Source organism: Lampris incognitus, chromosome 4, assembly GCF_029633865.1.
Source record: "Lampris incognitus isolate fLamInc1 chromosome 4, fLamInc1.hap2, whole genome shotgun sequence".
Classification (NCBI taxonomy): Eukaryota; Metazoa; Chordata; class Actinopteri; order Lampriformes; family Lampridae; genus Lampris; species Lampris incognitus.
Window position 1 is genome coordinate 42883614 of NC_079214.1, and position 22617 is coordinate 42906230.

Below are 22617 nucleotides of genomic sequence, written 5' to 3' on the forward strand. Positions count from 1 at the left end.
TATCCAAACCGTTTATTCTGCTCTCGGGATTGTGGGGATGTTGGAGCCTATCCCAGCAGTCATTGGGCGGCAGGCGAGGAGACATCCTGAGCGGCTGTTGCAGCTAGAAAAGCGCTATAAAATAATGCAGCTTGATTAATTGATTGGTTGACAGCCCGCCAGTCCATCACAGGGCCAAGTAAGTCCATTCCAAGTGGAATGGAATGAATGGATGTCTTGTGGTATGTATGTAAAATTAACGTGTTTTCCAGTCCACGTTTGGACATAGGTATTCACACATTTGCAAGCCTGGAAAATACATGCTAAATTGGTGATCAGTATATCCCCCAAACCAAGCTTTGTGGTGCATGAAGAGTATAAATCAGCATCTTTTATAACATATTTGACATCATAAAAATCAAATAGCTGGAGCGTTTAAAGAGACCATTGGTTGAATATCAAACGAATTTCCAAACGAAAACTAACTTCACGACAGTCACCGGAAGTGTATGTCCATCTACAGTTGCTAAGAGATGCGGCTGTGTCGCCGTCTCTAGTATCCAGATTGCCAGTCAATTACTTCTTTAACTGATTGTTGATCATGTAGTTAATGTCTTTTTCTAGTCCCCCGAAATGATCACCAAATGCAGGTAAAGTAATGCCTTATACGTTTGCAAGAAGTGTTTTTACCGATAAAACAGCGCCATTGTTGACATCAGTTTTAACATTCAAAAGCCGACGCTAATACTTGACAGCTAATTTAACCAACGTTTACTTGTGAAGTGATCGTTTGTCTATATTTAAAATGGCTATAGCGCTGGATGTTTTGTTTTTTTGTGCCGCCGCAGCTAGCAGTGAAAGGCAAACTTTAACTAACATGAGCTAGTATAAATGCATACATTTGTTAAATCACTTTTATATATTTAACCTAATGCTAGCCAGGCATAGCTAGCGTTAGCTAGGTCGGGAGATTAATTAATCCTGGGTAACCTAGCCAGATTAGCTAAAACAAGCGATAGTTGAATAACGTTCGCTACGTTAGCTAATTTAGCTGTTGACACAAATTGCTAACCATTGAGTTTATTTACGTTAACCATGCAATGATGGTTTGTTGGCAGTACTCTGGCCGTTATTACCGTCGCTTCTCTCTATGTCCGCAGCAATCGGAGAAACCTGTGAGAGGTGTGAACATGAGAAATTAAAATCGCTTCGGCGTGTGTCAGTATTTTCGACTAAATATTGTTGGATTAACCTTGACACCCTCATCTGCTCCCCTCTCCTCGTTGATGAGCTAACGCAAACTGTCACGTTGAACCAACTTTCCTCAGTAGTTACCACTATGGCTGTGGCAAGCACCACCAAGACGTCGTGGCGATTGCGTGAGTATTGCCCTTTCGCTACGAACTGAGTCGGTTGTCCATTTTAGTTTGAGCTGAAAAACCAGATAAAGGAGAATACTGGTGTGTTGTTTTGCAGATGAGTTTTTGGCCCATTCCAGCAATCTCTCCTGCCTGACTCTGGGGAAGAGCTCTGGTCGTCTACTGGCTACTGGGGGAGAGGACTGCAGAGTCAACATCTGGGCTGTCAGCAAACCCACCTGTATCATGGTATGAACTTTTCAAAGCAATTTAATGTATGCTTTTTTTAACGAGTCGATTGATCTTTATTCATAGAGCAAAATTTGTACGTTAAAGATTGAGTAAACCTAGTTTAATTTCCTGCACACCACTATTGTCTGGAGAGCAACAATGGAGAGAAGGGAGGGAGGCTTTTGCTACCCACACACACACACACACACACACACACACACACACACACACACACACACACACACACACACACACACACACACACACATACTACAGAGAAGATGGATAGTGATTCAGAGGCTCACAGAGGGTTTGCCATAGAAGGATCATTTTGAGGTGATGGATTATTCCCCTTCCCCCCTAACACCAGCAAAATCTCAAATAACAAGAAAATTGATGGACTGTAGAAAAACTAAACAAACGGAAGGCAGAGGAATGGTGATAGGACCGCACTTTCTGTGAACTGTATTTACAGCAGAGATGGTGACAATTTTAAGTCAAGTGAAGTCAATTTTATTTGTATAACCCAAAATCCCTCAGTGGGCTTAACAGCAACACAACATCCTGTCCTTAGACACTCATCGGATAAGGAACAACTCCTTAAAAAAAAACCTTTGACAGGGAGAAAAAATAGGAAGAAACATCAGGGAGAGCAACATTGAAAGAGGATAAACAGAATTATAATTGACTTATAAAATGTATGAAGAATATGGTACGCAGGATGCCAAGCAGTGTCCAGACACCACCGGCATCATCATGTAAAAAAAAAAAAAAAAAAAAAGGATTTATAAGATATATAAAAAGAAAATGTGATGAGGGGAATGCCAGGCAGCATCCAAGTGGCGACCACCATCACCACAGAGACCTGGGAGGAGAACCGACTGCACGTGCACACAAGTGAGACTCACATGACACCATGTGAGTCTGTCACACACAGAAAAAGGGAAAGGAGAAGACATCATTCAGAGAGAGAAAAGACGTGAGGGAAGAGAACAGTTTGCAATAGTCATTAGTCATAATCAGTTAAGTCGTCAATTATTCATAATCTATACGCTATAATCTCGTCAGCAGAACAGTGGTTGGTAAATTCATTGAGACAGAAAACCGACCCACCATGCATTACAGGTTGTGAAGCACTCAACTTAAAGGCAACTAACTGTAAACTAAGGCAAAAAGATGAGTTTTAAGTTTGGATTTGAAGGACTCAACAGACTGTCTGATGGCAGCAGGCATGTTATTCCACAAGAACGGAGCCCGATAGGAAAAGACCCTGCCACCAGCTGACTTCTTTTTAACTTTGGGTACACACATTTTAAAACTGATTATGTAGATTCACACTAAAGTAAGACACTAAAAAACATAAAAAAAGTAAATTGTAATTTTGCACTTGAAACAACAGCATTTGTTTCTACAGTTTCACTTAGTTGTGACATTAATGCTAATTAGTCTGCTACCTCAAACATAACTCGGGTATCAGTTAACACCTAAAAAAAATCTTTTAGGTTTCTGACCCCTTTAAAATGCAGTCGAATACACTTCTCATGAGAGCAAGTTAAAAGTAGAAAAAAAACTAGAACGAGTACATCTAGCCTGGGTCAGTCTGTATCTTTCCCCAATACTACCCACTAAGCACATGCAAATCCATACATTCAAACGTTTAGCCCTTATTTTAAACCAGGGTTTTTATTCACACATTCTTATTCTATGTATTGTCTATGCATAGGTAAATGCTTTACTTGGTCCTATCTAAATCATATTGCATTGCATGTGTTAGCTTGAAATTTACATGTGTTAACAGTTCCAGTGCAACTAATGGGGTTGCTGTGCTTCTCTCAGAGTCTGACAGGTCACAGTAACACAATAGAATCCATACAATTTAACAGTTCAGAAGAACAGGTAGCAGCTGGATCACAGTCTGGATCACTACGGGTCTGGGATCTGGAGGCTGCCAAGAGTAAGACTGAATCTGATGTGTGCCTTATTGATAGAATATCACTTTTGAGGGGACAGGATTCCATAAATTAAAGGTTAGTAATTTTATTTTTGCTGTGCTTGTGCTCTTCAGTTTTACGGACTTTGATGGGACACAAGGCCAATATAACCAGCCTGGACTTCCATCCATATGGGGAATACTTGGCCTCAGGCTCTATGGACACCAACATCAAGGTCTGTGTATATGTATGTGTGAGATTTTATGTCTTTTCAGAATTCTATCATATATTCAGAGCCATGAATTGAATGTATGTGAATCTGAATCTATTATCATGCAGGAAGTGGAATTTAAAGGTACAATCTGCGATACATGGTGGTTGTCTGCCCCACTCGTGCAATTGATTTGGTCAGACTTTGTAAACGTTGTTTGATATATTATATTATTATTTATGAATGTGAAAACCAGCCAATGCTGCATCACTTTCAGTTCCTTTTTAGGCTTTCAGTTGTCTACATTTCTCAAACACATTCCCAGTGTTGCCCAAATCATGTTTGATGTCATTGGAGAGCTCGTGTTGTCATAGTACTCCACATAGCCTCAGCAGTGCATGCCATTACAGATTATCAAATCAAATCAAATCAGTTTTATTTGTATAGCCTGATATCACAAATTACAAATTTGCCTCAGTGGGCTTAACAGCAACACAACATCCTGTCCTTAGACCCTCTTATCGGATAAGGAACAACTCCCTAAAAAAAAAAAACCCTTTAAAAGGGAGAAAAAATAGGAGGAAACCTCAGGGAGAGCAACAGAGGAGGGATCTCTCTCCCAAGTCGGACAATTATCCCTTTTTTAAGCTTTAATAAAACTAAATAGAGGTGAGTGACTCAAAATTTCAAAGGTTTTAAAATCTCATGTTTCTTTCTTACGCACAGTCATGAATAAAATGGTAAAATTCTACCAATGTGCTGGGTCACAACATACTTTCACTGAATACAAATTTATCGAACTAAGTGAAAGAAGGGCCAAACTAAGATTCCAATTGTTTACAATGATGATGATTGATTTTTATTCCAGACATGTTGAAATAACAAAATAAAATATATAAGCACGTATACAAAAACAAATGGAAGTAACAGTGAACATATTTTGCAAACTCTCTGTAACAACACAAGTAGTAACTAGTCCATTTTTGAAAAGGGTGTAGGATGAAGTAAAGAACGTTTCTGGTCCTACCCCTTTTTTACACATTATCAATCAAATCAAACCAAAACAACATTTTCAAAACAAAACAAAAGTGAACAAAAAAGAAAGAAAGACGAATGCATAGAAATCAAAATAAACAAAACAGCACTAGTCAAACAAGGCACCTTACACATCATGTATCGTGTCATGATATTCCAGTCCACCTCTTTGTTCATCCATCCTATATCTGTTCAATGTTATTTTTAAAGAGTTGTTTAAACTTACTTAATGTTTTACACATCTTTGTTTCTTTTCTACAGTTGTTCCATACATTAACTCCTTTGATGGTTATACAGTGAAGTTTTGCATTTGTCCTCACTAACTGTTTTTTGAATACACATATTCCTCTGAGATCAAGTTTACTTTCCCTCATTAGGAACAACTTTTGGACACTGTTTGGTAACTGCTGATTTTTTACTCTGTACATGATTTGAATTGTTTTTAAAGTCAACCAAATCCTTAATTTTTAGTGCTTTCAATTTGATAAAGAGTGGGTTTGTAGGCTCTCTCTGTAAGTGGTTTTGTTTACAATTCTATAGCTCTTTTTGGAAGGATGAAGATTGGATCTGTGTTTGTTTTGTATGTGTTCCCCCACACTTCCACACAGTAGGTGATGTATGGAAGTACAAAGGAACAGTACAACGTGTATAGTGCTGGTTGATGCAGGAGCTTTTTGACTTTATATAATATTGCAATTGACTTGGATATTTTTGCTTTAATATACTTTATATGTGGCTTCCAACATACTCTATTGTCTATTATTACTCCAAGAAATTTGATTTCTGACACTTTTCTGATTTCTACATCATTTATCATGAGCTTCTTGTTTGAGTTCATTGACCGATTCCCAAATATTATAAATTTTGTTTTGCTTAAATTTAGTGTTAGTTTATTCGAATCAAACCAACTCTTTAGTTTCTTCAATTTATTTCCCACTGTATCCAAAAGTTGTTCCAAGTTGTCCCTACTGCAAAGTAAGTTTGTGTCATCTGCAAATAAAATTATTTTTAGTATTTTGGAAACCTCACATATATTTATTAATGTACAAAATAAACAACAATGGTCCTAACACTGAGCCTTGAGGAACCCCACACTTAACCTTCATTCATTTTGATTTAATATTATTAATTTGCACATATTGGTACCTATTATTTAGGTAACTGGATAGCCAAGAAAGAGCAACTCCTCTGATTCCATATTTCTGTAGTTTTATTAATAATAAGTCATGGTTAACTGTATCAAATGCTTTTTTTTTTTTTAGCTCTAAGAATACTCCTACAGCATATTCTTTATTTTTATAGCAGTTGTTATCTCTTCCACAAAATCAGTGAGTGCAAATGATGTAGTTCTATTAGTTATAAATCCATATTGTTGTTCACACAGTACATTGTTTTGTGATAATGTCGTCCAACCTTGAATAGAATATTTTGTCCAGTGTTTTAGAGAATTGTGACAGCAAACAAACAGGTCTGTAATTTGATAGTATGTGTCTATCTCCAGCCTTGTATATGGGTATGAATTTAGCCATTTTCATTTTACATGGAAAAACACCAGTTTTCAGAGATTTATTGCAAATATATATATATATATATATATATATATATATATACACTCACCGGCCACTTTATTAGGCACACCTGTCCAACTGCTCGTTAACGCAAATTTCTAATCAGCCAATCACATGGCAGCAACTCAATGCATTTAGGCATGTAGACATGGTCAAGACGATCTGCTGCAGTTCAAACCGAGCATCAGAATGGGGAAGAAAGGTGATTTAAGTGACTTTGAACATGGCATGGTTGTTGGTGCCAGACGGGCTGGTCTGAGTGTAACCCTGTGGTTAAATTATAGGCCTTAGATATATGACATTGCACTATTAGATAAGAGTTTGGCCTATGTTTGTTATTTTGTATACCTTTTGAATATGAATATATTATATTGTTGATATTGTTCTGCAAAACAGTTGTTTACCAATGTGAAATGCATTTACTGTTATTGCTGAAAACTTACTATTGTTGTGATTGGTTGGCTGTGGAGAGAATAACTTACCTTGAATGTGATTGGTTGCGAGGGGAGCGGGGAACGTCAGCACGAGCAGACTGGACGGAGGGAAGGAGGTCTCTCGTCCCTTGTGTGAGCGAAACGGAGCAGTTTGATGTCGAGTTGTTATATGCTATTTTGCGGTGAGAGAAATGTAATTGAAGTTTAGTGAACAGTGATGTGTGAGGGTGTCTGACCGAGACCCATCCCGGGAACTGTTGTGTGGATTTGGGAGACAAACTGACTACTTGTCAGTCCCATATGTGTACCCAGCTACGTTACGGAGCGAGCTAGCCAGTCGGTGTTCGTTGCTAGCACAGCAAGACGCGCGAATGGACTGGATGCGGTAAGGGGCTCTCCCCACAGTGAGTCGGGCCGTCTTCTAGTTTAGCGAAGTAACGTTATCAGTACAGTGTAGTGGTGGGTTCATGCGACCATCGAGGAACGCAGAAGGAGTCGTCTGTTGCTGTCTTGGGCTGCCGAGGTGAGTGCACGGTTCGACCGTGAGATGGTGCTAACGGCTAACGGCTAACTAGCCAGTTAGCTAGGAGGGCTGCCGGCCTGACATTCGCTGCGGTGGGAAACGCGAGACGAAGAGGAGCATTCATTCTTTGTGAGTACAAGCTGGATGTGCGGGCTTCCAAGGGGAGCGAAGAGGGCTGTTTAGGGTCCCAACGTACCCGTTAAAGAAACAGGCCTGCAACTGGGGGTTGACTTTCTTTTATTTTATTGCCGGCTTAGTTATAGGGTTATTGAGCTGTATGCTAATGTGTTAGTCTGATTAATTTGTGTATATCGGAATGCAGATACTTGTTAGCCATTGAGGCTTATCACTTTCATTCATTCTAATAATTATTACTCATAATACATTTGTATATATAATTCTATGTACCTGTGTGAGTGTGGATTATTCATGTGTGTTTATTCCTGTGGTGTCTAGGCTATGGTAAGTGACATGTTGAGACAACCTTAAAGGGCTAGTCCACCATTTTAATATAAGTTACTCGGTGACACATTGAGGTGTCTAGACCATGTTAGATTGCCTTAAAGGGGTAGTCAACCTTTTTAGTTGGGAGTTACCAGATGACACTGTAAGACATTTAGAGCCTTTAGAACATACTTTAAACACATAAAAAGCGAAGTTAACATACTTCAATAGTTTATTGGATACCGAGTTGTATAGAGAACTCAGGAGCGTTGTCCTTGACAGTTAAAAAGGATAGCGCTACATGAGTATTTCAGAAACTGCTGATCTACTGGGATTTTCACGCACAACCATCTCTAGGGTTTACAGAGAATGGTCCGAAAAAGAGAAAATATCCGGTGAGCGGCAGTTCTGTGGGCAAAAATGCCTTGTTGATGCCAGAGGACGGGGGGAAATGGCCAGACTGGTTCGAGCTGATAGAAAGGCAACAGTAACTCAAATAACCACTCATTACAACCGAGGTATGCAGAAGAGCATCTCTGAACGCACAACACGTCGAACCTTGAGGCAGATGGGCTACAGCAGCAGAAGACCACACCGGGTGCCACTCCTGTCAGCTAAGAACAGGAAACTGAGGCTACAATTCGCACAGGCTCACCAAAATTGGACAATAGAAGATTGGAAAAACGTTGCCTGGTCTGATGAGTCTCGATTTCTGCTGCGACATTCGGATGGTAGGGTCAGAATTTGGCGTCAACAACATGAAAGCATGGATCCATCCTGCCTTGTATCAACGGTTCAGGCTGCTGCTGGTGGTGTAATGGTGTGGGGGATATTTTCTTGGCACACTTTGGGCCCCTTAGTACCAATTGAGCATCGTGTCAACACCACAGCCTACCTGAGTATTGTTGCTGACCATGTCCATCCCTTTATGACCACAGTGTTCCCATCTTCTGATGGCTACTTCCAGCAGGATAATGTGCCATGTCATAAAGCTCGAATCATCTCAGACTGGTTTCTTGAACATGACAATGAGTTCACTGTACTCAAATGGCCTCCACAGTCACTAGATCTCAATCCAATAGAGCACCTTTGGGATGTGGTGGACCGGGAGATTCGCATCATGGATGTGCAGCCGACAAATCTGCAGCAACTGCGTGATGCTATCATGTCAATATGGACCAAACTCTCGGAGGAATGTTTCCAGTACCTTGTTGAATCTATGCCACGAAGGATTAAGGCAGTTCTGAAGGCAAAAGGGGGTCCAACCCGGTACTAGCAAGGTGTACCTAATAAAGTGGCCAGTGAGTGTATATATATGTAAGAGGTTTCACTACACACTCAATAATATCTGTAAGGGCTGCTATAGCTATCCTGATAAACTAGATAAAAGAGAAGAGCCTCATGGCTGACGCATGTACCACTTGTCTGTTTGGTCCAAGAGTGATTCTTCCTTTGCGTTTTAAGTATTTATTTAAACTTGCTTGAAGACATACAGTGAAATAATGAATTGCATCCATGAAATAATAACTTTTAACCTGACCTAATACACGTATACACAAAGCATGAATACACGTAGGCTATGCAAGGTCACGTAGGCTATGCACGGTCAGAAAAACTGTGTGGCTCCACTCTTCCATCTAGGCAACTCGCTCTTCCACTTGCTTCCTCTTCTGGAGCGCGTTAACCCAGGACTACCCTTCTCCAGTTCTTAAAGTGACATGCACCTATCTAAGACTACACAGCAAACTTAATACATACATAAAGAAAGCAGTTACCTAAAGTATACAGTGTGTAAAAAAACAAGTATTTAAACTTATTTTTCAAATTACTAATTAAAACATTAATTATTAACCATTAGGGGACATTTGGCTCCTACATTATCCAGCCCCTAATTGTTCTGATAATGCTAAAGCCTAGAACAATTACCACATCCATAACAAATTCCATATCAAATTACATCAATACATAAAATGAACAGGCATTTGTATTATCAAACGTCTGATGTTACAAAATATGAAAAGGAAGTGCTTGGTAAACACACAGTCCAATATTTCTTCGGTCAGCTTGACCCGTCCGTTTTCTGAAAGAAAAAAGAGAAACAGAGAGAGAGAGAGAGAGAGAGAGAGAGAGAGAGAGAGAGAGAGAGAGAGAGAGAGAGAGAGAGAGCCAGAGGTTTCCAGCATGGCTCATCGTGGGGGCTCAGTTTTTACCACCTGCCCATTCAGATTCCATGAGGAGACAGATCTTTGTGATGGGTATGTCCAAGATGTTGGTCTTTGTCTTGATGCGAACTCTGAGAACAAGCCCCTTCTTGTCTGGAATTGCCTCAATGACTTTTCCCATAATCCATGAATTTCTTGGAGCACAGTTGTCCACCAGAAGAACCACGTCTCCTTTTGCAAAGTTTCTTGATGCTGTGGACCATCGTTGTCACTCCTGGAGTTGAGGTAGGTACTCTTTAATCCATCTCTTCCAAAACAAATCTGACATACGTATATTGCACCTGCCTCCATCTACACCGTGAGTAGAGATCATCCTTGTCGAATAATCCTGGTGGTAATGATGGTTTCACCTTCAGTAGCAGGAGATGATTGGGCGTCAGTGCCTCCAAGTCATTTGGGTCACTAGATGCCTTTGTGATAGGTCGGCTGTTGATGATCGACTCAACCTCACATAAGACTGTGTGAAGGCTTTCTTCATCAAGGACCTGTTCTCTCACAGTGGAATTCAGCACCTTTCTAACTGATCTTATTAACCGCTCCCACACTCCGCCATGATGAGAAGCTGTGGGAGGGTTAAATGTCCATTTAATCCCATATTGATGAAACAAATGCTGAAATTTGGAGGTGTTCCAGTCAGCAATGGCTACCTTCAGCTCACGATTGGCCCCAACAAGGTTCATCCCATTATCTGAACGAATCTCTTTCACTTGTCCTCTCCTTGCTATGAAGTGCCGGACTGCGTTTATGAACGAGTCTGTGTCCAATGATGAGGCAAGCTCAATGTGAACTGCGCGAATAGCTAAACAAGTGAATATAACACCATATCTCTTTGTGAGGCTTCGTCCACGTTTCACCTCAAATGGTCCGAAATAGTCCAACCCAACTCTGGTGAAGGGTGGATCATCTGGCATCAGCCGATCTTGTGGAAGGTCAGCCATTAGTTGTTTCCCAACTGTTTCATGTAAGCGACGGCATGTAACAAACTTTGAGAGAACCTTTCGAATGGCTGTGTTGGCACTAGGGATCCAAAATCTCTGCTGCAGTTAGGAGAGCATATGATTGCGGCCTCCATGTCCCGTTTCCTCATGGATCTGTCATAGAACTACATCAACAATGGGAAAGTCTCTAGACAGAATGACAGGCTGCTTACAACTTTCTGGCATAGTTGCTCGACATAGCCTTCCAGACCAGACCAACAGACCATCTTGAAACACAGGGTTCAGCTTATACAAGTGGCTACTACGCTTCACATTCTGCAACTGGAGTAGAGCTAAAATCGCATCAGAGAACTTCTCTTTCTGACAGAATTTGATCACATCCTCCCGACACATTGATATGGCTGCTTCATCTGTAGCAACAGATTTCAGGCAGTCATCCACGTGGAAACTCTGCAACACTGTCTCTACTACTTCAGCTTTGAACTGCCCACTCTGGTCTTCAGCACACTTTCTCAGAGCAAAACTGGTACAGCTAGGCGAAGATGTAGCCTCAAACAAGTGTACAGTCATTTTGTGCTCAGTCAAGGCTTGGTTATAGTCACCACCTGTCCTCCAAAGGAATCTGAGTAAATCAGAGTCGTCGTCAGGCACTCTAACCTGGTGGAACGTTGCTTCCACATCTGCCATGATTGCAACGGGTTCTTGTCTGAATCGGATTACAATGCCAATTAGACTACTGGTCAGGTCTGGACCTTGAAGAAGCTGCTCATTTAAGGATGTGCCCTAATAGGACGCAGTGCAGTCTAACACAACTCTCAGTTTCTGTTTCACTGGGTGGTATACTGCATGGTGCGGTATATACCACACTTTCCCTTCCGTGTGTGTCAATTCTTCATTGGACAACTGTACTGCATAGCCCTTTTGAATAAGCTGTTCCATGAAATCTGTGTATTCCAGTTGAAAGCAGGCATTCCTGATGAACTTCCGCTGTAAGTTGTGTGCTTGCTGTTCAGCTATCTTGCGATTATTTGGCATGTTGACCATTTTGCTTTTTAGCGGTAAACATATGGTGTAATGACCATCCACCAGTTTAGCTGATTCCATGACCATGTCCATGAACTGATGATCTTCTCTAGACATCTCTACTTCATCATGTTTTCCTCCCTCAGGGAAATCCATCTTGAACTGTTGAAGCCACAGGTTCTCTAAACAGGCCACAGATATACAATTCACTGTTGTCTTCATCGGTTTTCTCATATCTGCATGACTGCAGAGTTCCCTTAAGGGCCCATTCACAGTCCAACCTATTTTGGTTCTTACAGCATATGGCCCATTACCAACCCTGCTCACCACTTCCCATGGCTCTATAGCTTTGGGTACATTTGCTCCAATGAGCAGTCCAATGTCGGCCTCAATTTGAGGGAGATAGATTTCTTTGAGGTAAGACCACCTTTCAAGATCCTTCTGCTGGGGTATGTTTTCTTTACCTACAGGTATTGACCTTTGCGTGAAGACATCTGGAAGTTCAAGGAACTCGCCACCTGACAAACTGCTTACCTCCATGCCAGACACCACGTAAGTGCATACAAGTTACTCTTCATTCATGGTTCGCAGCAGTACGTCGGTCTTCCTTCCACTGAGCTTTAACTTGCCCATCAATGCCTTCATACAGAACGTGGCAGAGCTCCCTGGGTCCAGAAAAGGTTAAGTCTGCACCACCACACTTCCCTTCTTGGCTTTGACTTGGACAGGAACTATTGCGAGTGTGCAGTCATCTTCTCCGGCCCCAGTAAACTCATAATCATCAAACTCTGCACAGACAAGTGCACTCAAAACTATTTGACCATCACAGTTATCAGTCCTCTTCTTTGGCTCAGCAACCGTGTCCTTTTTCTTAATGTGCAGCAGTGTGGGATGAGCTAAGGAACACACCTGACAGCTCACCTTTACTTTATAGGCTTTGCGCATGTGACCATGCTTCAAGCAGCTAAAACACAGTCCTTTGCCTCTCAAGAATTCCAATTTGTCTTTGTGTGGCTTGTCTTTTAGTTTACTACATGACTCTATGGTGTGTTCACCCTTAAAGAAGAGACATGTCCTTGTCGTAGGAGTGATGGGATTTGTGTGTTCTGTTTGCACTGCATCTTTCGTTTTATGATCCGATGGTATAGCGCTTGTGGTGAACGACTTCTTGATTCCACTTCTTTTCTGTGCTCTATGATCGTCTTGTTTAATTGTGGATCCTTTAGCAGTTGTGCCGTCCTTTATATTGCCAAAGATTGGATGAAGTGCAATTTTGGCCTGTTTGTTTATGAACTCAACCAGCTCTTTAAACCTGACTCTCTTGTCACATTGCTCCTGTACACTACACACAACAGCTCTCCCCCCTTCACGTAGCTTGTATGGAAGCTTTGCTACGATAGCCTTTAAGTTCACAACATTATCCAGTTCTTCCATGTAACTCATTTCAGTCATGGTATTACAGCATGCTGTTAGTAAGAGTGAAAATGTACTTAAATCTTCTCCATCCTCTGGCTTGATAGGTGTCCACCTCAAGACCTTGTTCATGTAGGCTACAGCAATCTTGTAATCATTCCCAAAATGCTCTTTGAACACCTGTTTAGCCCTGCAATAACCTACATCTGACTTCATATGAAGACAACTTTTTATCAACTCTTTAGGTGGACCAGTAGTGAACTGCTCTAAGAAGTAGAGATGACGGTCCTTATAGCTTTCGGTGCGGGATTCTACTCCATGCTCAAAGGCTCTTACAAAAAGATTGTAGTCTAAAGGATCACTGCTGAAGATAGGGATGTCTAATGGTGGCAAGGTCATCATTTTTTGCTGCTTCACCATCAACTCTGTAATGCTATTCTGGCATGTCATGACACTGCAGAGCGTCTCTACTGCATGATCATCTGCAATAAAGTTACTAGACTGACTTACACCAGTGGGCTGGGGAAAAAGTGGCCTGAATTCTTCACTCCTGTTTTCTGTGTTGACGATTGGCTCTGCATGTGGTGGTAGAACTCCAGATTCAATAGTCATTCGACATGTAGGACTTACTTGGGATAAGCACTCAGTTTCAAAATTTTCCAATACTTTGATTTTAGCATCAATGAAGCAATAGCAGTTTGTAGTTCTAATGCTCCCCTTTTTGCCTTCAACTCAGCTTCCTGACGTTCAAGATCTTGCTTCTGCTTGAAAGCAGCAGCCTTTGCAAGTAATGTGGCTCTCTCTACCTCAGCTTTGCAGTGCACTGAGGAAGCACTGGAGGACGCCTTGCTTCCGATGTCTTACCCACTCCTTATACTCTTAATGCTGGAAGCAAAGGACGCCATTGATACACTGTCTGTAGGCTTTACCTCAGTATCACAGCATCTAGCTTGCTCTACCCGCTCCTCGACTGCCTTTAGTCACGTTTCCACTTCTTGTATAAATCCTCTTATATGACTTATTTTAGACTCATATGAATTTTGATCTTCAGAGAACTTGTCATCATGGATCAATTGTTTTATATTACCATTTAGCTTGTTTATTTCCCCAAGTGAATCCTGATAATCCAAACATAATTTCCTTTTCACTGCATTTACGTTAGCATCATCTTCCATTAGCCGCTCAAGCTCATTTACCTGGTTGATCCTGCCAGTAGCATATGCTTGTCTCAAAGATTAAGCCTTGCAAGTCTAAGTACACACAGCCCATACAATGAAACTGCGAATGGCTCATTAAATCAGTTATGGTTCCGTTGATCACTCTTCCGTTACTTGGATAACTTTGGCAATTCTAGAGCTAATACATGCCGACGAGCGCTGACCTTCGGGGATGCATGCATTTATCAGATCCAAACCCTCGTGGGGCGCCCCATAAGGTGGCGCCCCGGACTGCTTTGGTGACTCCAGATAACCCCAGGCCGATCGCCTGCCCTCTGCGGTGGCGACATCTCATTCGAATGTCTGCCCTATCAACTTTCGATGGTACTTTCTGTGCCTACCATGGTGACCACGGGTAATGGGGAATCAGGGTTCGGTTCCGGAGAGGGAGCCTGAGAAACAGCTACCACATCTAAGGAAGGGAATGACAAAGATGTAAGGGCTGCTATAGCTATCCTGATAAACTAAATAAAAGAGAAGAGCCTTATGGCTGACACGTGTTCCACTTGTCTGTTTGGTCCAAGAGTGATTCTTCCTTTGCATTTTAAGTATTAATTTAAACTTGCTTGAAGACATACAGTGAAATAGTGAATTGCATCCATGAAATAATAACTTTTAACCTGACCTAATACACGTATACACAAAGCACGAATACACGTAGGCTATGCACGGTCATGTAGGCTATGCACGTCATGTAGGCTATGCACGGTCAGAAAAGCCGTGTGGCTCCACTCTTCCATCTAGGCAACTCGCTCTTCTGCTTGCTTCCTCTTCCGGAGCGTGTTAACCCAGTTTTTTTCATAAAGAGCTGTTGTTATTGACAAAAATGTGCCATAGGCTTCGTCTACATCTTCATCATATACTTTATTCCAGTCTTGTACCATCAGATCATTTTTAAAAGAATTAATTGTCCCTTCTGTTTTTTGTCTAATTATTTTGTATGCTATAACGTCCTTATTTACCCCTGTACAGCCCTGAATGACTGCACACTGGCAGATGGTCACTTGTGTCATTTATTATTAGCCCACTTATTACTTTCCTATCAATTACATTAGTGAATATATTATCAATTAGTGTAGCACTGTGAGTTGTTATTCTGGTCGGGCATGTGATTTAGGGATACAGGCTCATACTACATTGAATTAATGAATTCTGTAGTGGTGTTGTGTTCGAGTGGGTTTAACAAATCAATATTGAAGTCCGCACAAGCAAAAACAATTATCTTATTATTTATGTTCTCATACATCGCCAATAACTTTTCCCTAAATGTAGCAATACATGATCCCGGAGTTCTGTATACACAGTTTATTAGCATGTTTTTTGATTTCTCTTGTTCTATTTCTACAGTAATGCATTCCATGTTATTGTCTACTACTTGTGACATACTATTGATAGATTTACTATTATAGTTTTTGTCAATGTATAAAGCAACCCCTCCACCCTTTTTGTTTCCTATTTATAGAATACATCTCATATCCCTCAGGGTCGACCATGGCAGTTTGTTCCTCATTAAGCCACGTCTCAGAGATTGCTATTACAGTGAATTGGTTCTTCAGTCGTCTTAAACAGTGTTTGATCTTTGAAAGGGTTGAATTCAGGCTCCTGCTATTGAAACATATATAATTGATATTACTCCATTCATTTTTAAATTTCGGTTAAATTGTTCCTCAGTATAGTATACACAATGGCTGTGTGTGTTGATTTAGAAATTGTTCTCAGGATCAGTATCGTTCTCCATATCATGTCCTTTATGTTCAGTGAATTCAAAGGTTTTTAGTCCAACTATTTCATATTCAGAGATCAGCACTTGTTATTGATTAATATCTCCAGTTGGAGGTGAATAACGTGTCAAGGAGGCTTGTCATGGGTTGTAATTGTCATGGGTGTCGGAATTATTACCTTTGCTGTTCTCCAAGGGTTGTCATCTCTGATACTTATCTAGCTCTGCAGTGTCCTTGATGGCCAGCACTTTAGCTTCCTCTGGTGATCCTTTCAGTTTTATTAATACTTTACAGTTTGTTGTCCATGTTGATTGAATCCTGTTTTGTTTCCTCAAGATGCGTGCTTGTCTGGCGATGTCCATGTCTATATTTAGTATATGCTGAATCTTAATTAAGGTAACACAATCTAATATGTAGTTAGCCACGTCAAATGGAAAAAAATAAAAAAACATGTTCCATTTAAATTTTATTGCATTTAAACTCATTAAATTCTGCTTGACTTCAAGTTTAAACAAAATCTTCAGATTCTTCCTGACAACCACTCAAAACTCTATTCTGTATGGATCCTAAACCCTGGTGTTTTATTGTTTGTTTGTGTATATTTGTTTGTTTGCTTGTTTATTTAAGTATCATTATTTGTGGGTGTTTTTTGTTCACAACTCCAGTGGTGTGCTCTGTTGTATTTTTCATCACATTCAAACTTGCTCCCTCTTTTTCAGCTTTGGGATGTGAGGAGAAAGGGCTGTGTGTTCATGTACAAGGTAAGGTGTATGTGTGTGTGTGTGAGAGAGAGAGAGAGAGAGAGAGAGAGAGAGAGAGAGAGAGAGAGAGAGAGAGAGAGAGAGAGAGAGAGAGAGAGAGAGAGAGAGAGAGAGAGAGAGAGAGAGAGAGAGAGAGAGAGAGAGAGAGAGAGAGAGAGAGAGAGAGAGAGAGAGAGAGAGAGAGAGAGAGAGAGAGAGAGAGAGAGAGAGAGAGAGAGAGAGAGAGAGAGAGATCAAGAGATGATGTTTGCGTGTTTATAGACGTCATTTGAACATAATATTTTAGTGTGCACATCAAGCAGATACATGGGGGAGTATACTAGCTTTTCATCTGAATTGGACTTCTTCATTCTGGGGTCTGGCACAAGGATTGTTACTTTCATACTCTGTGTATTGGTATGCTGGCTTTGAAGGGGAGGAATCAATCTCTTAACATTATTTTGAAATTTACATTTCAAGACACTTGAGAATTAAAGTAAAGTTATCTGGCATTAGAAAGTTCAGTTCATATATGGTTGTGGTCTTTATCTGATCCTATTGACAAAAGCACAGGGAAGGAGCCATGTGACTTTTTTCTCATAGTCAGGGGCTGGTCAGGCAGTTGATGTTACTGCTTACCATCTTGGCTGGAGCAACAGGTTCGCTGCTAATTTGAGCTCTGACTGTGTCTGGCTGTATGACCACAGGTTAAGCCTATGGATTACTGAGTTAGGATGCATAGAAACACCAACTGTCTGTCTGTCTTACTGACTGGTAAGAGGATGAGGTTTGTGGCATAAGGTTTGTATGCTGTATGGGGTGGTACCTGGACAAAATAAACTAAACACCTGTGCTAAGTATTCTCTAATTTAGGGTTCTGGTGTTTAATGAGCTCCTTCTCTTTACAATTGTGAGACACAAATCTTCAACTGGGGATACCAGGTGGCTCAGTGCCTAGCACTGTTTTCTTATAGCAGGATGGTCCCGGGTTTGAATCTTGGCCCTTGTACTTGCATGCTTGCTCTGTGTTCATGTTGATTTCTTCCAGGTACTCTGGTTTCCTCCCCTACTCCAGAGACATGCAGGTTAGGTGTATTGACAACACTAAATTTCCCTTAGGTGTGAATGTGAGTTGGTGTATGTCTGTGTTCACCCCACAGTGGGTTGGCACCCTGTCCAGTGGTTAATCCTGCCTTGTGCCCAATAATAATAACAGTATTACATTTTATTTGTGGGCACCTTTCAGAGCACTCAAGGACACCTTACAGAACACAGTTAAAAAACAAGCAACATTGTATCAGACAGCATAAAATCAAAACAAAGCAGGGTAGACAATAAAAAGTTAATACAACAGATAAGTATAAAATCATCATCTGCACAAAACTCAATGAAGCGTGTATCAGACTGAATATGCCAGTTTGAAAAAGTGTATTTTGAGATGGGATTTGGAGGTTGAATGTTGCGAATGTCTTGTGGGAGAGAGTTGCGTAGGCGGGGGGCAGAATGACTGATGGCTTTAGACCCCATGGCAAGGCATTCACGTTTATTTGTATAGTGTGTGTGTGGGGGGGGCGTGTGGATATGAAGGAGTTCAGAAAGATACAAAGGAGCAAGATTATTAAGGGCCTTAAAGGTGAGAAGCAGGATCTTGAAGTCAATACAGCATTTAACAGGGAGCCAATGGAGTTGCTGAAGAACAGGAGTGATATGATCTATGGAAGGAGTTCTGGTAATGATACGGGCAGCTGAATTCTGGACCAATTGAAGTTTATGAAGACACTTAAGGGGAAGACCAAATAGGATAGAATTGCAGTAGTCAATATGGATGTGTGAATGACTTTGGCGGTGCTGTTAGATGTAAGTGATTGGTGAAGATTATTAATATCAATATCAATAAGTAATATTATAATTAATTAATATTAATTATTATTAATATTATATATATATTATATAGTATATTATATATATATGTTATATAGTGAAAATTATGTAATATATACATTATAATATATGATGAAATTTTATTTATAAAGCACATTTCATTACAAGTAAGCTATCTATCTGTCTGTCTATCTATCTATCTATCTATCTATCTATCTATCTATCTATCTATCTATCTATCTATATAAATATAAATAAAACTTTGTTAAAAGACAGACAATGGTAGGAAAAGTGCTCAACAAATAAGGAGCAAAATAATTCAGTGATTCAAGTAAATTCTTTATAAGTAAAAACTGTCTCATAAAGAATTTACTTGAATCACTCAATATATAGCATTTTTTTCCGAAACCATCAATGGTGTTTTAAGTGATCAACTAATGAGGAGCAAAATATCAACACGGATACAGGAAAAAAGTTTTAATGCATAGCAGTACAGGCCTGTTTCTTGCGTCTCGCACTCATCAGCTGCTAATGTGGTTAAACAAATAATCATAAAGTTTACGTTGCCTAGCGTCACGCCCCTAATTTCGGTTGGACAGCAACCAATCAGATGGGGAAACATTCAAACTATAACAACAAACGGGGTAGGTACTTATGATGTAAGTAACTACCCCATTACTTACCCCAGCTCGAATTGGCCACCAGCTGTAGACACCGAAAAAAATATCTCCTTTGTAACTATAAGAAAAACGTCTTTATTATCCCCACCCCCCATTAGATGATGCACATATGACCGTTATTAGAGGTTTTTTTTAAATATTTTTTAAATATTTTAACTGCCTGTCCTTCCAACTGTGCCCCAACACCACCCCAATATATAATTCACACAAATTACCTTGTTATATTTTTAATGTACGCCATTTCAACAGTGCCCTGGCCCGTAAATGCTTTTCAAAACAAACCCCAGTCCCATTGGTTGTAACTTTTTCTACCCCTCCATTTTTTGCTGTGCATCATAAGTACCTACACCATTGGTTGTTGGAGTTTAAATTTTTCCCCATCTGATTGGTTGCTGTCCAACCGAAATTAGGGGTGTGACACTGGGCAACGTGCACTGTATGATTCTTTGTTTAACCACATTAGTAGCTGATGAGTGTGCGGTGCAGCATGAAACGGGCCTGTACTGTAATGTATTAAAACTTTTTTTTTCTGTATCTGTATTGATATATATATATATATATATATATATATATATATATATATATGTGTGTGTGTGTGTATGTATGCATATACTATATGTATGTATGTGTATATATATATATGTGTGTGTGTGTATGTATATATAAATATATAAATATATAAATAATATTATAGCTTTTTTTCCAGAAACCATCAATGGTGTTGTTAAAAGTGTTCAGCAAATGAGGAGCGGAATATTAAGATAGATGTAGGAAAAAAAAACTTTAATACATTGCATTACAATGAGTGTGTGATGCACGAAACAGGCTTGTACTGCAGTGTACTGTATTTAAGTTTTTTCCCTACAATATATATACAATATTATATTATAATATTAATATTCTAATTATTAAGAATATTAATATACTGATAATAATTAATATTAATATCCAATGCATGCCGGGAGAGGTTCCAGCACCTCCCGCAACTCTGACCAGGATAAGCAGGTATAGATAATGGATGGAAGTTTTCAGTTGCTTAATAGAGCATCTAATGTTAAGGAACGTGAAATTTGCGACATGTTCTTAATTTTATCAGCTCAAAATTCCATTTAGGTCACACCTTTTCTCCAAAAAAGTGCTGAAACGATTTGTCGATTAATTTATTAGTCCATCAACAGAACATTAATAGGTACCTTGTCCATGCTGTGTGGTATCTTGTAAAGATAAAGTTCCACATCATGTTTTTGTTTTTGCAGGGCCATGCTCAGGCAGTGAGGTATCTGGCTTTCAGTCCAGATGGGAAGTGGTTGGCATCTGCCAGTGATGACAGCACCATAAAGGTACTTACTTACACCATCACTCTGAAGACATGCCAGATGAAAAGAAAGAAGTTATCTTAAAAATCCTTAATTTTTAGCCGTGTAGTAGCCAGTCATTTTTTAGTGTGTTAAAGCTACAATCCTGAAATTCCAGATCTTTGTTTTTGTTTGGTGTCTTTGACACTAGAGCTGGGACAATATAGGATTTTATTGCGGATCGCAATAAAAAACACTCATGAAAGGTTGATCATGGTGAATTTCCATTATCAGGATCATTTTAAATGGGGATAATCATGAATATCCTCTCATGAGTGACTTGAAAAAGCTGTCAGCAAGTCAGAGCCATAACTTTGAGATAAGGATTGGCTCTAAACAGGAATCCCCATTGGAAGCAACACGTAAGCGAGACGTGAGCAGCGTGTAAGCATTCTGTTATCCAATCCACACTGACTCCATCTTCCGTAAACGCCTACCCAACCAGAAGTTGACAACTGTTCTGGGAAGTACAAATCGCAAGCATTGATGCGTTGTAGAAAATGGGTAAAGTTTTGTTTATTCTTGCTATATAACTTAAATTTTGATTCAACATATTTTTAATGTACACGTTTGTTTGTATTCCTAATGACCACTGCCACATTTTCATGTTGCGGAATTTTTTTGTACTAATGTAAAGAAAATTAATTTAAAGTTTGCCTGTTGTGAAACAGGCAAGCTCACAGACAGACTGGGAGCCTTGATCAATCAAAGTAGATGCGGTTAATAAGTTCAAAACATATACATCAGGATATTTGTGATTTGAACAGCTGTCTGTGCAGATTACGCTTCACTAAACGCAATGAAAATAAATTGAAAGTGTAAAAAAATGCAGCGGGTTTCCAGTGTGGATTGATACATTTAATAAAACAGAGATATATATCTGGTGCCAGGCCCTTCTCACGTACCTCCCCAGCTACAGCACTTGCCGAGAGTCCTGATCTCGGGGGGTCTCCCCGCGAGATAAGGAAATATGATAGTGAGAATAAAACAAATTCCAGTATATTTTTGTGCAATTGTAAGAATTTTAGTATATTTTGATGATTATCGGGATAATATCGTTAATCGTAATTATTTTGGCCAGGATAATAACATGAAATGTTCATATCGTCCCACCCCTATTTGAGACCAATCTTGCTACTGGTAATTGCAGTGATGTAAGAGCATCCGTATTCCTAGAGATCGCTTCAGAATTAACCAGAATTGCCAGTGCTGTTGGTAAAGATCTTCTACAGGCTCGGTCTGCCATATCTGCTCGTTAGCCACAACATTGCTTCTTCTTCAAACACAACTCTACTTGCCTTATTTATCCGCATTTGGCTGCCATTTTGAAGATGTTGAATTATATGCACTGTATCACTTTTCCAAAAAATTCCTACCTGGTGGAGATGATTAAAATTTGAAAATACAAAACAAGCAATAATCATGTCTGCAATAGAGAGTATGAAAACAGATATTTGTTTGCATGGGGACTTTAAGGATAGCTTTAATGTTCAGCTTATCCAAATTGATTTTTAAATGTCAGTTGACACAAGGAACAGAACCCTTAAAAAGCTGTAAAACTATTACATGACGTTTCTCATTTTACTGTGAAGACCCTGGCCATTTGCATTACAATGAAAGAGGATATTGTTGAATGCAACAGGAGAACTAATAAAAAGTTATCAGATAACCAAAACAATGATCTAAAGCACATTCAGAAAGTATTAACCTCTC

General features: G+C 39.8%; 1 protein-coding gene across 2 annotated transcripts in view; it reads left to right on the forward strand.

The window, feature by feature from the left end:
- The first annotated feature begins 522 nt into the window (after positions 1 to 522).
- Positions 523 to 22617, forward strand: part of katnb1 (katanin p80 (WD repeat containing) subunit B 1) — a 37249-nt gene continuing 15154 nt past the window's right edge. The window contains exons 1-7 of one of the 2 annotated variants that reach the window (XM_056278181.1): positions 523 to 629; positions 1311 to 1358; positions 1456 to 1586; positions 3405 to 3522; positions 3634 to 3734; positions 16968 to 17009; positions 20806 to 20889. In XM_056278181.1, the coding sequence (XP_056134156.1) occupies positions 1319 to 1358; positions 1456 to 1586; positions 3405 to 3522; positions 3634 to 3734; positions 16968 to 17009; positions 20806 to 20889 (516 nt within the window). In that variant the 5' untranslated portion in view covers positions 523 to 629; positions 1311 to 1318. Of the gene's footprint in view, positions 630 to 1139; positions 1359 to 1455; positions 1587 to 3404; positions 3523 to 3633; positions 3735 to 16967; positions 17010 to 20805; positions 20890 to 22617 lie in introns of both variants that reach the window. The other variant, XM_056278180.1, reaches the window with a different exon arrangement.